The sequence below is a fragment of the Xyrauchen texanus genome, chromosome 39 (genome assembly GCF_025860055.1).
Source record: "Xyrauchen texanus isolate HMW12.3.18 chromosome 39, RBS_HiC_50CHRs, whole genome shotgun sequence".
Lineage (NCBI taxonomy): Eukaryota > Metazoa > Chordata > Actinopteri > Cypriniformes > Catostomidae > Xyrauchen > Xyrauchen texanus.
In genome coordinates this window covers 32,436,187-32,452,006 of record NC_068314.1, presented here as the reverse complement: position 1 = coordinate 32,452,006, position 15,820 = coordinate 32,436,187, and the positions used below count along the sequence as shown (strand labels likewise).

Below are 15,820 nucleotides of genomic sequence, written 5' to 3'. Positions count from 1 at the left end.
CGGTAAAACCTAGTGAATGTAGGCTATAAAAAGCTTAATTTAGCACATTCTTAAATATAGGGGATTGTAATGGAGCCAAGTCTCTGTAATTTCAAAATACGTAAGTGTATTTCGGGCTTGTTTATAGATAAAAGTTCTGTGTTATGCACAGAATCTGATTTTTTTTCTGGTTATTATTGGGATTTTGGTTGCACAATAAACTGCTGTGGTTTTATTCAATTTGGACTCTTGTAGCCTAAATATCTTAAGAAGCGCTATTTGTAAAACACACTTTGAGTGAGTTGTTGCATGTGGAGCATTCCAAATTGGCCAACAATGAGTTGACATTTTAGCTGGGATACTGCCTTGGAAGGGATCTGACTTTTTAGCCACTAGGCAGCAAGTTTTGGGACAGACCTCAGAACATGTAGAAAACAAAATTTTGAGCCAAGAACCTCTAGTTTCGCTGACATAGAATGACCCAGCTATAAACATTAATCATAGCCTGCTTTAAAAAAATCATGATTTACATTAAAACCTAAACCTCCTGTATAGTGTGCTTATTCATGTAGGGGATGTTAGCAAACAGTTATATGTAATATGATGCAATAAATCAGTGTTACCTTGACAGGTACGTCCATTCGCTGACATTGAGTAACCATGGGGAGGGCAGGCACATTTGTAGCTACCCGGGACATTAACACACTGGAATGCACAGAGGTTTCCGATGCTCTGTGCGCATTCGTCAATATCTAGAGACCAAATAAGAGCTTTTTAAGTTTATCATTGAGAAAACTAGTCATTACAACATCACACTGTTAGACGGCTCTGTCCAATAACCAGGTACATGCCCTGCCGATAAAACAAGCTTAACCAGCATAGATTCCCCATGCTGGTCTAGTCAGGTTTTTGGATGGTTCGTGATGGTGGTCTAGCATAGCCATGTTGTTCGCAAGTAAATCTTAACTGGTAAAGCTGGTCGACCAGTATGTTTTTTATTTTTTATTTATTTTGGTTATGCTGGTTAACAATGGAAGTCCTGGTCAAGTTAGCCAAAATGCCTTGTTGGAACACCAACTCACCAGCATCCTGTGCTGTGGAAAAGCATTCAAAGCACATTCATGTTTTTTGGCAAAAAACTAATTTCTACTTCTGTTGATAATGCCGAAGAAAAATCAATCCTTAATGACATGATTCTAAATAGGATCGATCTATTCTCTCCATCAGATCACATCATCACTTTAATCAACATGTAATGAGTATGTATCCTTGTGTTGATGCCTTAATGGGTACAATTGGAAAGATTAAAAAAACTGTATGGCGTTAAAAACACTTCACCTTCACATGTGTGTCCATCCTCTTTCAGGTAGTAGCCTAATCGGCAGTAACACTGGTAAGAGCCGTAGATGTTTGCACACTCCTGACTACAGGGATTGTTGTCACATTCATTAAGATCTGTTACATGAGACAAACATATTAAATTACTTTCTCACTTCCCAGCTTAATATGCGTAGAAAGACTATGTCAAATTATTGCATACTTAGAAAAATATCTCACCTCTGTAGGTCCATACAATGCAAGTGAATAGTAATCAGAGCTTTGTAGCTCCAAAAATCACATACAGGAAAAATAAAAGTAATCCATAAGTCTCCAATGTTTAAATCCATATCTACAGAAGCAATAAAATAAGTGTGGGTGAGAAACAGATCAATACTTAAGTCCTTTTTTACTTTCCACTTTCACTGTAAGATGTTAAAGGACTTCCACGCCTATTATATTGCTTCTGAAGATATGGATTTAACCACTGGAGCCTTAAGTATTACTACTATGTTTAATTTGTGTGATTTTTGGAGCTACAAAGGTCTGACCACCATTCACTTGCATTGTATGGACCTACAGAGCAAAAAATCATACACATCTGGGATTGCTTGAGAGTGAGTAATTGATGAGAGAAGTTACATTTTTAAGTGAACTATCCCTTTAAGTCATTTTTGAGTGAATATCTTGACATCAGTTGCACGTTCATGAGTGTTTTAAAGAAGCTCATTCACAATCGAAAATATGCTTAGCTCTACAAACAACTCAAGTTCTCGTGCAACAGATGACAATATCCATCCATCCATCGTCAACCGCTTATCCTGTGTACAGGGTAGATGACAATATTTTCACTGAAAAAATCACCTATCAACCTATCATTTGCCTTCAGAAGACTTGGAATATGATGCATGAAACTACTTTTTTGATACTTTTGGGTCCTTTTATAAGCTTTACAGTAAGTAACTATCAATTGGCATTGCATTGAAAATATAATTAGTTTTAATTATTTTTCCTTTTGTGTTCCACATTAGAAAGTCATACGGGTTTGGAATGACATAAGGGTAAGTTAAGACAAAATTTCTCATTTCTGGGCGAACTATTCCTTTAACTCATTTTATCTGCCAAAATACACATGGTGTTGTTGTTTATATTTTTATATTGCTGATCTCACCAAGTCCTTCAAATAAACTCTGAATTAATTAATAGATTTGCCTTCATTGAAAAGACACAAGTCTTTTGGCTGACAGCTCTCTGTCACTCTCATTTTTTAGTTTTTCATTCTTTCATGTTCAGTTTCATAAGAAAGAGAGAACGTTCATGCTCTCAGAGTACATACCAAATCCTTCATAATTTTCAAAGCACATATTCTTCACAGGCAGACTTTTCCTTATTCAGTTGTGCCAGTGCAAATGGATGTACCTTCACAGTTCTTGCCGTCAAAGGCCAGGGAGAAGCCGGTGGTACAGGAGCACTGGTAGGAGCCTGGCGTGTTCTCGCAGGTCTGGGCACACAGGCGGCCCGGGTACCGCCAACACTCATTTACATCTGCCAGAACAAGTGTAAATAACTGTTTTAGTCTACAGACATGCTGAAGTCTGGGGAGCATTTCTCTGCCCTTCTTTCACTCTGCTATAGAAACAGAAAGAGATAAAAGATTAGGATAATCTGCACGCACTCTGGAGCATAAGCTGCTGTCAGTTTCATCTATATGCAAGCTGCTTGTCCAGCAAACCACAGAGAAAATGATGTCCTTTGGGAAACGCAGTCATGCATCCATATCCAGACTGTAGTTTTAAGCACTGCATGTAGTGTATTTTGTTGCTAGTGGTTAGGATACTCCAAGAATGAGTGAAACATATATATTTTTTAAAGACAGAAGCTAGTTTCCTGTATAAAATATACCGTTATACAACAGAAAGCATATTTAGGACATGTGCTAATGTTAAGAAGTGTTGGAGAGTGACTAATAAAAGTAACTTAAGTAGTCAGGACATGAGGAATCAGATTTTACTTTCTTTTGACATGTACTTCCTCCTCTCTGCAAAAACAGCATTTGTTGAAACCAAGCTGAACGACTCGTTGTCTACTTCCTCCATATCATGATGTCACACTGCACATCAGACTGCCTCCACAACAACACATCAATGCCTACTTTACCTTATCACTTCTGTGGCCCCGCCCAGTAGCGGTGAGCAGTGAGATGGCGAGGAGAGAGCAAGAGCAGAGAGTCAATCATAACAGTGGGCGTTTACTGTCAAGTCTTAAAGGAGAAGTAGCACCGAAACAAGAGCGTTTCTGACAGAGGGTCAGAATGAGGATAAAAATTAATGTTTTACAAATATATGACTGTTTTTGTACCTAAATATTATGAGTGAACCTCAAGAAACATATTAAAATAATAAAATTGTCATGGACATGTCATGACCCCTTTAAAGGAGAAGTTATGCTCAATCGACAACATTTGTGGCATAATGTTGATTACCACAAAAAAACAATATTTTCTTAAAAAAAAAAAGCAAATGCCGAGGTTACAGCGAGGCACTTACATTGGGATTGAATGGGGAACATTTTTGGAGGTTTTAAAGGCAGAAATGTGAAGCTTATTTTTTCATAAAAGCACTTACATTAAATATTCTGTTAAAACTCATGTATCATTTGAGCTGTAAATTTGTTTAAATCGGCATTTTGCTGTTATTTAAGGGTTTTAGGGTTTGATGACAATACATGGTCATAGCACCGAAATTGTAACCATTTCTGTGTAAATTTATAAGCAATTTTAGCAAACTAGATCATGATAACATGCATGTCCTTTATGTCGTGTGGCTATACTTTTGAAACAACTAATGTTTAAACAGGTTACGGATTGGCTCCATTTATTTCCATTGTAAATGCCTCCCTGTAACTAAGATTTTTTCTTTTTTCTTTGAGAAATGGAGGGCCAATTTAAAATATTTTTTTTTGTGGTAAGTTATACTATGCCACAAATGCTTTCAATTGAGCTTGACATGAATTGAACCTGGAATAATCCTTTAACTAAACCTTTCAATAGCATCACAGAAGCTCAATGTTAGACAACAAATGAACAAAGGAAATCACTACGATGCAGGGTCAGAAATTAAGCGAGCTCGAGGCAAAAATGCTACCAAAAAATGATAGCAATGCCCCAGAAATTTAAAATGTGAGGGAAAAAAAATCTCTCTCAATTAATTCCTCTATTCTGTTTTTTTTAACATCTGATATAGTCCCTAATATATTGTTTGTTAAAAAATAGTATGGCATAAAATATGAGTTGATATTTAGGGAAAGAGGTAAAATTCTCAAAAATATTTTTTTTTTCAAAATTCTTGAAAATTAGATCAAGTAAATCGAAGTCAACAGATGAGACAGTTTGTTTTAAATGGTTAGAAAAAAATATTACCTCATAGATGTAAACAACAATGCCAAAGAATATTATAAATAATAATAATAATATTATTATAATAACAATAATAATAATTACATCCTGTGAGATTTAAATAAATAAAAGTTAATTTCTGACAGTACTACAGAGGCATTTTTGCCCTCACATTTTAAATAACTTGGGCATTTTGGGCATTTTAAGTGCCATTTTTGCCCCAAGCCATGATTCATTTCTGACCCTGTTGTAAGGTCATTTTGCATGTCTAAAAAAACAAGTTGCACTCAGCACAGGTTGTTCTATGCACTTGCTAATCTGACAAGGTTGTGTTTTCTTAGTCCAGCAACATAATAATAGCGTGTTAATGTGTGTGTTAATACACACCCATGCAGAGCTGGCGAGTGGCATCGTACTGGTATCCAGTTTGACAGTCACAGCGGTAGCTGCCAGGCAGGTTGTGACAGATCTGGCCCTGTCCACAGCGGTGGGTGGTGGTCTGACATTCATCCACATCTGCAAACCGACATTCAACAATCTTACTAGTTCTTGCAACCTTCACAAGAATACAATAACAAAGAAGCACCAAAAAGTATCATGGTACTCTATACTCCATAGTAATACGATGGTACTCTGTGAAGTACCCTGGAGTACCATGTAAATACCACTGTACGAATATACAGTATATGAATATGGTAATCATTCAGTACCATGGTATTATCATTTAATACCATTGCTGTTCCATGGAGCCACCACAGTACTGTGTAATAGTAATATGTATGTTGTTTAAACAAGTGGAATCATATTTTTTCAGCATTAAATCCAAATTTGTATCACTTTTTTTTTTTTTATAAAAATCTCAAAAATCTCTAGCAGTGTGTATTTAACCAGGTTTGCCCACTACTGACAGTAAAACGTGAAATCGCCTACCTTGTGGGGACCAGACATTAAAAAACAGCTTAAAAAACATAATTTAATCACAGTATTAAAATACATTTAAAAAAGGTTTCTGTAAGGGTTACGTTTAGGGGGGAGGCGATAGACGATATCATTAGCTCAATTTGTGTACATCCTCACCAATGCAACGTGCCACATCAGGGCGGGAATGATATCCTCGACTGCATATGACAGTCTTGCGCTGACAGGTGTACGAGCCCACCGTGTTTATGCAGTTAAAGCCAGCAGTGCATGGTTCTCTCACACTGCTGCATTCATCTATGTCTATAAAAGAGAGAGTTCTTATGTAATATGGAAGCGAAGAAAACAATTCATTTTTATTAAAACAATTCTAACTCTATTTTTAGTGGCTTAGCTTAATTTGTTAGTAATTTGTAATTACCACATTTGTAATTGGATTTGTGATGCAGTTTGTGCATGTGTCCACTAGAGGACACTGAATGACTCTAGGTCTCTCTGCCCTGTTTACCAATGCAGTTGCCGTGTAAGTCCTGAGTGAAGCCTGCGAGGCAGCGTTGCTTCGGGATGCACACGAACGAGCCATCAGTATTCTGGCATTGGAAGTCCATCCCACAGTTATGAGTATGCATCACACACTCATCAGCATCTAGGAGAGGAGAGAGCACCAGATGTCAAACCAGGGCAATCGACTAGACAGCTGGAAGCCACCCAGTCCTATACCTGCACTGAGGCTGAAGGATTAGTTTATCTTTTGAGATTGATGCTGTTATTTAATGGATAGTTCACCAAAAACATGCTCTCATCATTTACTCACCCTCATGCCATCCCAGATGTGTTTTACTTTCTTTCTTCTGCAGAACACAAATCCTTTTATTAGAAGATAGTTTCCGCTATGTAGGCACATACAATGCAAGTGAATGGTGCCAAAATTGTAAAGCTCCAAAATCCACATAAAGAGAGCATAAAAGTAATCCATATGACTCCAGTGGTTAAATCCATGTGTTCAGACACGATATGATAGGTGTGAGTAAGAACAGATACATTTTTAAGTAATTGTTTTGTCATACGTTCTCTTCCCTGCCCAGTAGGGGGCGATATACATGAAGAATGTGAATTACAAATAAACAGAAGAAGGAGAAAGTGAAAGTGAAAGAAAAAGATATTGAACTTTTTATCACCCACACCTATCATATTGCTTCAGAAGACACTGATTTAACCACCAGAGTTGTCTGGTGTACTTTTATGTTCCCCTTATGTTGATTTTGGAGCTTCAAAATGTTGGCACCCATTCACTTGCATTGTATGGACCAAAAGAGCAGAGACATTTATCAAAAAATCTTCATTTGTGTTCTACAGAGGAAAGAAAGTAATACACATCTGAGATGGCATGAGGGTGAGTAAATGATGAGAGAATTTTAGTTTTTGGGTGAAATATCCCTTTGAGGAGGGGCAGACACAAACTTCTCTGTTTATATCCCATGGAAACAGATGATGACAGAAATTTAATTTTTGGGGTGAACTGTCCCAATAAAAACCTCAGGGAAATCTGTACACCTCATCAAATTTGGTAAGCATAGACAAATAAACAAATAATTAAAGACTGGCCTATTTATGAGGAGATGGTTTTATGAGGAGATGGTTTTTCCTCAATTACAGGTTAGAAGTTCTCAGTAGGTGGCACTGTGACTCAATAAGATGACAAGAAAGCACACTCACATTTATAAGGCAGCTGATCTCAACCCCAGCACGTTTCGCCAGTCATTCACACTGTTTAGCGCACGCTTGTAATCACTGCTATTTCCAATGAACAGTGGAACTGTATGTAACCCAAACTGATTATCACCCTTACCAAAGCAAACACTCTGCATTAAAATAAATGAGATGGACCACTGGTAGAAAAATGAAATGAGAGAATATGCTCAATTTGGTGTTGGTAAGACTAGAAGTACTTCCTTTCAGTTAAAAGAGCCAATCTTTTTTGATAGAGGCACTGACTGTTTGTTTACTCTATAGAATGTGCATTACTTGACCAGTTTGAAATATGCTATTAAGATTTTATTGCTGATTTGAAATTCATTATTTAAACGTAATCTTAACCAACAGTTCCAGAAATTTCCTCATTTAAGTAGATAGGAGCTGTACTTATATTATATGCCTGTAAGGGTGTTTCCAAGATGGCCGCCAAGTGAACTGACTTGCCTTAAAAGGGTAGTTCACCCAAAAATGTAAATCCTGTCAATGTTTACACACCCTCATGTTGTTCTAAACCAATAGGACTTTCTTTCTTCTGCGGAACACAAAAGGAGATATTTTAAAGAATGTCGCTATCACAATTTACATACAGCTGATAGTGCAGTTGATAGTGGCTCACTTTAAATATTTGAAAAGAACCCTAAAGCATCATAAAATTACACTCTTAAGAAAAATGGTTCTAAACAGTACCAAATAAGGGTTCTTCGACTTGTAACAATAGCAGAACCATTTTTGGTGCTAATTAGAACCTTTTTAAAAGGTTCCATAAAGAACCATTCTTTGAAAGTGCTTTAAAGAAACTCAAAAGTGCTATATAGAATCTTTTTGAGGCAAGGTTTTTTTTTTTTACCCCTCTATATATCTGCTGCTATAAAACATTATAGCCTCAAGTATGGGTTTACTTTAAATATAAACAAACAAATAAATAAATATATAAAAGCAAAGCATATATATTCATTAAGTTTACTTTTATTTTCTATTACAATTTCAAATTTTACAAAAATCATACACATTAAAAAAACATGAACAAATACATAATGTGAAAAAGTAAATAAATGCATATGCAAATTAAATAGTAGACCACTACATTGCTCCACACATGAAGATTGGAATTGAAACTTGTTCTTTTTGTATTTTTTATAGAGAGAGTATTTTTATTCCATACTGACATCAAATCCTTTAAGGTGATAGTTCACCCAAAAATGAAAATTCTCTCATCATTTACTCAACTTCATGCCATCCTAGATGTGTATGACTTTCTTTCTTCTGCTGAACACAAATTAAGATTTTTAGAAGAATATTTCAGCTCTGAAGGTCCATATAATACAAATAAATGTTGATTAGAACTTTGAATCTTCAAAAACCACATAGAGGGAGCATTAAAGTAATCCATACGACTACAGTGGTTTAATCTGTCTTCTGAAGCGATATAGTAGGTGTGGGTGAGAAACAGATCAATATCTAAGTGCTTTTTTACTATAAATCTTCATCTTTGTCCAGCCCCTCAAGTAGGTGGTGACATGCACGAAGAATGTGAATCGCCAAAAAGAAGAAGTAAGTTAAAATGGTGATTTATTGTAAAAAAGGACTTAAATATTGATCTGTTTCTCACCTACATGCATCATATCACTTCTGAAGACCTGGATTAAACCACTGGACTCTGTGAAGTACCCTGGAGTACCATGTAAATACCACTGTACAAATATACAGTATATGAATATGGTAATCATTCAGTACTGGATTGCTTTTATGCTGCCTTTATGTGTTTTTGGAGCTTCATGTTTCTGGTCAACATTCACTTGCATTGTATGGACCTACAGAGAAGAAATATACTTCTAAAATCTTAAGTTTTGTTCAGCAGAAGAAATAAATTCATACACATCTGGGATGGCACAAGGGTGATTAAATGATGAAAAAGTTTTTGAGTGAATAATCCTTTTAAGGTTGAGCAAATCTCATGAAAATACAAAATAGATGTAATGAAGTCTAAATTCACATAAATATCTTCCGAGTTCTCTATGATGTCTTCACTATCCATTACTGTGTATTTTGGTGTAATTGAGTGGCAGTCCCTCTCTGCAGGTAATGAGGTTGTGGGGTCCAACAGAGTCTGTCTGGATAGAAATACAGAATTCGGTTCAGAGTCAGTGTTTCAGAATAAGGACAATATATGTGAAAAATTCTAAAATTCTATATGGATCACAAATTCAGTCTTTATCACAGCCTTTATCTCTCTTAAGCAGAGAGAAGTTTCCTCAACAAACACAGCTGAAAAACATAGTGTAGCAATGCCACAAAGAAATTACATTATATTCATTAATTACAGTGCATAAATTCATGGCAAAAATAAATATACAACAAGAGAGATAAAAAGGATTACTTAAAACTTACATAATATAATAACTTTAATGCGGGCATATGCTGTTAACAAAGCAGACAATGACGTTGATGGGGTGGATACCTGAAATCACAATAAAATCCAAAATATTACCTCCTTTATCAGAAAATAATGTCAGTATTTGAAAGAATATGACAACATGACAGCTCACCACTTGAGTTGGTTTTACTTGCATGTTCTGGTAGAGATCTCTAAAAAAAAAAAAAAAGAAAGAAACAAAGACAATTTTATGGGTAGAAAACCATCAGTTACAGAAAGTTGTATTTTGAAAATTAAAAAATTTAAAGCGCTTATTATAGGGACTTTAATGTGTAAAAAAAATGTACCCATTTGTTGTGATGCTACCTTTATTAAGCATTGACTAAATTATCTGTTGTCAGATAACAGGCATAGTTTCATCCGTTCTGTAATTATTATATAGAGGATATATATATACATCAGTCATATAACCTGCAGAGAGAGATGAACAATGGACACGGGTTTGATTTGTATCTAGATGCTAAGAAGCTCAAAGTAAAATAATATATAATTGTTGAATGCATAGAGGATGTTGCGACAAGAAAATTGATTTTACGTAATTAGTCATACAAATGTTTAAAATAATAACGGCATGGGGAAAGTTCCTTCATACAATTTGTTGTCCCTGATAACTTTCCTGTTGAAACTAGTAATTGTTAAAATGTTTTAAGGACATATTGAAAAACACATATGTAAAGTTTACCTGTGAAGCGTGTGTTGACAGTCTGTGAAATTGGTTGGTCGAGTTGCTTGCCAGTACTCCAGCGCTGCGAGTCAACCAATCACACGGCGGCTTTGATATAATTTATTGACAGTTATTTAAAAAAAAAGAAAAAAGGGTGGGAATAAAGAGCCCTAACCCCTGTGCAAAGAACCATTTAAGCATTTACATTTATGCATTTGGCAGCCGCTTTTATCCAAAGCGACTTACAGAGCCCTTATTACAGGGACAATCCCCCTGGAGCAACCTGGAGTTAAGTGCCTTCTTCAAGGACACAATGGTGGTGGCAGTGGGGATCAAACCGACAACCTTCTGCTTAACAGTTTAGTGCTTTAGCCCACTACACCACCACCACTCCAATCTAAGCACAAAAGGCTTCTTGAGGGAGATATGAATCTATATCTATTAAGGTCAGTAAAGCACCTTCCAAGAACCATCTTTTTTAGAGTGTAGTCCATGTGACTTGCGCGTCATATCCCAAGTCTTCTGAAGGCATTTCGTCGCTCTCCGATGAAAAACACGTAACTCCATTTTTGGCAATTTTGACTTTTTAACATAGACGGAATGCGCTGAATTACCTCTTCCTACTGTTTGAATTGTGCAACATAATGACCAATGAAAAGATGTTTAATCAGTATCTCCATTGGCCTTGAGAAGTGTCCATCAAAGCCGCGTATGTCCCGCCCTTATATTTTGAAAAGCGTCAACTACCTCAGCTGTCCTTCTGAAGTGTGATGAAGAGATTGCCTACATTGCACTGGCTCTGTGATTTTCCTAACACCCAAAGCCATTCATGTACGCACAATGTCAGGTGGCTTTAAAAAGTAGACTATACCAGTCATATACAGTAGTCAGATTTCCATATTTGCGAGTGAAAGCTATTTCGGACAATTTTTGCATTGGACCCGGAAAATGCATCTTGAAACTGAACTGTCCTCTCAACAACCGGATTAGAAACCCTAGACATTAAACTGATTTAGATCTAAAATAGAAAATGAAAGCCGAGATTATACCCAAAAATAAATTCTCTAGCAATCGATAACCTACCAACTGAGTTCTGGGAACATGGACAGTTAGACTAGAGTCTGTAACTGGACTTGCGCCATTGGAACCCATGATAAAAAAAAAACGTATGTCCACGTTCGCTAATAAAAATCCATGTAAGTCCAATTAAAATATCGAACAGTTCACTAACAGATGTGATAGAATTCTAGTTATGGTGCTAAAGGTGACAAATTATGTCATTTTCGATTCATTTTTTCCATTTTCCCGAAGTTTTTCCGAGTTTTCCATGCTCTTGAAAAGCACATTTTTTTGGAGATACGTGCTTTTCATCAGACAGCCACAATATGATCACTTATATCTGATGAACAGTTTGAAATTAAGTCAGTATGCACTCTCAAATCAAAGCAAATAGTCTTGATGCATGAGTCGCATTTTCTTCCTTTTATGACACTTTTGGGGTCTTTTTTAAGCTTTAAATTGAGTAGCTATCAACTGCCATCGAATGGAAATCAGCGATTGCAACATCTGCTAGTCTAAAATATCTCCTTTTGTGTTCTGCAGAATAAAGTAAGTCAAATTGGTTTGGAACGATATGATGGTGAGTAAAGAATGGCAGAATAACATTTTTGGGTGAACTATTAATTTAAAGAGACTTCGAACCCATTTAGATATATGCACAAGCTCTTTAATTGCAGGTTTTAGGTGGCCATTCCAAATCTTAAATGCTGCATTATGACATTAGACCAAGAAGTCTCATCTTTCCAAAGCCTCTAATTAGTGAAACTCTACTATTTCCATCATTCTGTCAGATATTATCATAATTATCCCTCCACACTTATTAGCACGCACCTTGCCAAGTCCCGACAAGATCAGACACTATTGCAAAGTTTTCTCTGTGTTCAAAAGTAATTTGAAATGGTTAGATGTGTCTAGGCATATGCTTTGTGTAAACACACAGTGCTGCATGCTTTAGATGTTGGTAAGCAAGAGCCTTAGGGCGATCAGCTGTGGCCTGTTTTAAATGCAGAAGACCTGCAAAATTGTTTGCATTTTCCTGCAAAGATTGATGCATGCTTTCTGGCTCTTCTCTAGAGTAGGGATGATGTTGTGTTTAAAGACACTGGTCACAGATCTGAAGACTTTGAGCAGGATGGAAGACTTTTTGTTATTTATTCTGTCCTTTTGCATCACTGTGCAGCTCTGATTGCATTTTCATAGGGGGGGAAATGTGTGTGTGTGTGTGTATATATATATATATATTAATCTGCTGTCTTTCTTTACCCTCAGCTTTCTATCTTGCTTCTGAACAACCTTCAAAACCATGCAATTCTGTAATTTGGCAACTAAAAACAGCTGTTTAGCTCTTAAATGTTTAAGTCATAGTAATTTACTTACTCTGGAGCCCTGTGTTAATGTTGTACGGTTCTGTTGCACTGTCAGTGTGCATGTGAGAGAGAAAAATGTATCACTTAACCCTTAACTTACCTTCACATACTCCATTACTCTGCTGGTAGCCACTCGGACATGAGATCCTCCTTTCACAAATGAATGCTCCCACTGTGTTCACACATCGCTCGTCCACCTTGCAGGTGTGTGTATTCATCATACACTCATTCACATCTGTGAAGCAAAAGCACAAGTGACAGTATAGCATTTTTCCCTAAAGCAGATGGAGTAACAAGAGTCCTTTAAACAGCCATTTACAGGCCGGGTGATGTTCTGTTTCTTTGGCTCATGTCAGGGATTTGTCTTAATGTTTTGCTCAACAGTTTACTTTATGTTCTCTCACACCTATGAAGAGTCAAGATCGCAGTATGCTAGATTTATTGAAGGCAATAACAAAAACAAGGTTGGAAAGCGGGCACAGCCTAGAGAGATGAGAGGATAATTACTTGAGGCTTAGACAATGGCTGATTTGTGGGCCAAGAAAAGGATTCAATCTGTCATGTTATTGCCAGAGTAAATAACTTCAGGGAACAGGGTGGAAATGTTTGTGCTTTCTGCTGGCTACAGTGCATTAGGCCAGAAAAAAAGAGCACATGGTACTTTTTCTGGGTTCCACATAATGGCTTGTCACAACTTAGAGAGAGCAATGATTTTGAACACATTTTTAGATAGACTAGATTTGCATTTCCAGAAGAAAACACTGTCCATTAGATTTGGAGCCTTCGCTACAAAGTGTATCGTACAGTCTGTCATAATGTCACGTCTTTTACCTGAGATCTCACTGGGATCATGTTGTACAATCTGACAAGCAACAATCATATAGGACCGTAATAGTCATTCAGTCAAGTGTATTCTCTGGGTCAGCAGGAAGTTGGGGCAATGGTGCTGCCATTTGTGTAGTTCCCTAGGTGGTCAGATTGCAAACTATGGGCAGTAGACTCTCTGAAATGTACTGTACATATTGTTTAGTCCCAACAGACAAGTAGAAAGCAGCTCTGGCACGCTTTTGGAAGTGTCAACAAGCTGCCTCATAAACATACTTGAGCCGTGGTGCTTATTCAAAAATGTGCTTTATCGTAACAATATGGGGAATCGCCTTAAAAATGTGGTGCTATGAAATGCATTAGAAGGCATGCATGAGATGAATAGTGTATTTCTGCAGACTGGAGGCAATGGGGAGGGGTTAACACAAAGTGATGTGACTGCAGTGCAAGCAATGAGGATTATGGGCTGTGAACTTTATATCAGTAGTCCTGTCTGTGATCGGTGAGCTTAAGATGAGAGGCTGATGATGACCACTAAGATGGCTGCAGGTTTAACATTTTGAACCAAACTCTATATTCCTGTTGTTATTTTGTTATATGTCCATGTTATATGTACTTCCAACATGATTAGCTTGTGTAGCAGCTCACCTATGTGACACGAAATTATGTGGTTGGTTCAGAAAATGTGATTTTTAATTTTGCTTCTGCATTTTAAAACACTAATGGTTAGAGGTTTAAGCATTGACAAGGTAAGGATGTCTTATTTAATGTCTCATTTATATTTTAAAAAAACTATTGGATAGGTTCAGGCAAAAGTTTTACATTAGGGAGTTATGTTTTAAAAACATCCATCTAAAATTCACCTTAAATCTGAATATGACACAATTTTACTCGCTTTTGGCGCCCCCCAACTGGACATTTCACTGGAAACCTGCAGCCTAATGTGTTATACAGCACATTAGTTTTGAATTGCAAAAATGTTGACATGTTTACGTAAATTTCAGACTGTACTGTATATATGAGATGACTAATGAACACACATATGCACATTATACACAACGTTTTGTGCAACTGCTAGTGATCCCAAGTTTATTTTAAAGGATTAATTAAAGACCCCCATATTAACTTTTTACAGAAATTAATGACACACATCACACAACAGTCTTTGTCTTGTTGGAAAATGGGCCAAAAATATATATGACTCATCATCATGCACTCCATTATTTTGTCCAATCAAATGCTTGGGGAGAACGTCTTTCCCCTAATACCAATTATTTCTGACAATAACATTAACAAGCAATAACAAGTAGCAAATCATGTCCATGGCTGTGACGTCAACTAAAGGCTATTGGCTATTTTAAATAAAGGTATAACGCCTTTGAAATGCCCTGCCACAACTTCGCATTTCAACAAGAAAGACATCAATACTACAGGAAAGTAAACTGTGCTAGTCAAAAAAATTCATGCAGTCTTTAAACATTGCATTAAGGACTGGGTGTTTCTTACACTTTGGACAATTTGTCCCAGGAGCTGATTTTTTTTTTATTTTTCTTTTCCAAACTAAGATTTCAACTTTTTCTTTTTGTTATATGAAGGTCTCATTAAAACTGACTTCACCAGGCCTTCATCATTATATTTTAGTACTTTTCAAATGCCTTTTATGTGCAGATTTGACTGTTTTAGTCTTGTCCAAGACCCAGTATTTCAATTTTAAACTATGCAAATACATTATAAATATACAAGCGATCATGATAAAACCATAATCATCTAAACAAAGAGTAAAATAAACACAAACCATTTTAATATTTGTTGTGTGAACATGATTTCTATACATAAAAAATTATGACGTAATTGCATATTTTCCACCACACTAAACAATATTACACATTATTTAAAAAAAAAAACTTTAGTGTGCTTGTTAACCAAGTCAAAGTGTCAGTGAAGAGCATGCTTGGGATAAAATATGAGACAAGTGATGTTTGAAGAAATAGAAAATTCAAGGTAAATATCACTTGTGTGCAGAATATTTTTATTGGGTGTCATTTCCAATCAATTTGGGTGATTGCAATTGTTGTTTTTTTTTTTAAGTACAATTTAAACCCAAAGTA

General features: G+C 36.3%; 1 protein-coding gene across 1 annotated transcript in view; it reads right to left on the bottom strand.

Annotated features, from left to right (window-relative positions):
• The window catches only part of LOC127632816 (fibulin-2-like), an 80,205-nt gene that overhangs the window by 5,205 nt on the left and 59,180 nt on the right, over positions 1-15,820 (bottom strand). The window contains exons 9-15 of the mRNA XM_052111601.1: positions 12,988-13,122; positions 6,117-6,254; positions 5,768-5,911; positions 5,078-5,206; positions 2,716-2,841; positions 1,318-1,434; positions 603-731 (exon numbers count right to left, since the gene is read on the bottom strand). Of these exons, the coding sequence (XP_051967561.1) occupies positions 603-731; positions 1,318-1,434; positions 2,716-2,841; positions 5,078-5,206; positions 5,768-5,911; positions 6,117-6,254; positions 12,988-13,122 (918 nt within the window). The remainder of the gene's footprint in view (positions 1-602; positions 732-1,317; positions 1,435-2,715; positions 2,842-5,077; positions 5,207-5,767; positions 5,912-6,116; positions 6,255-12,987; positions 13,123-15,820) is intronic.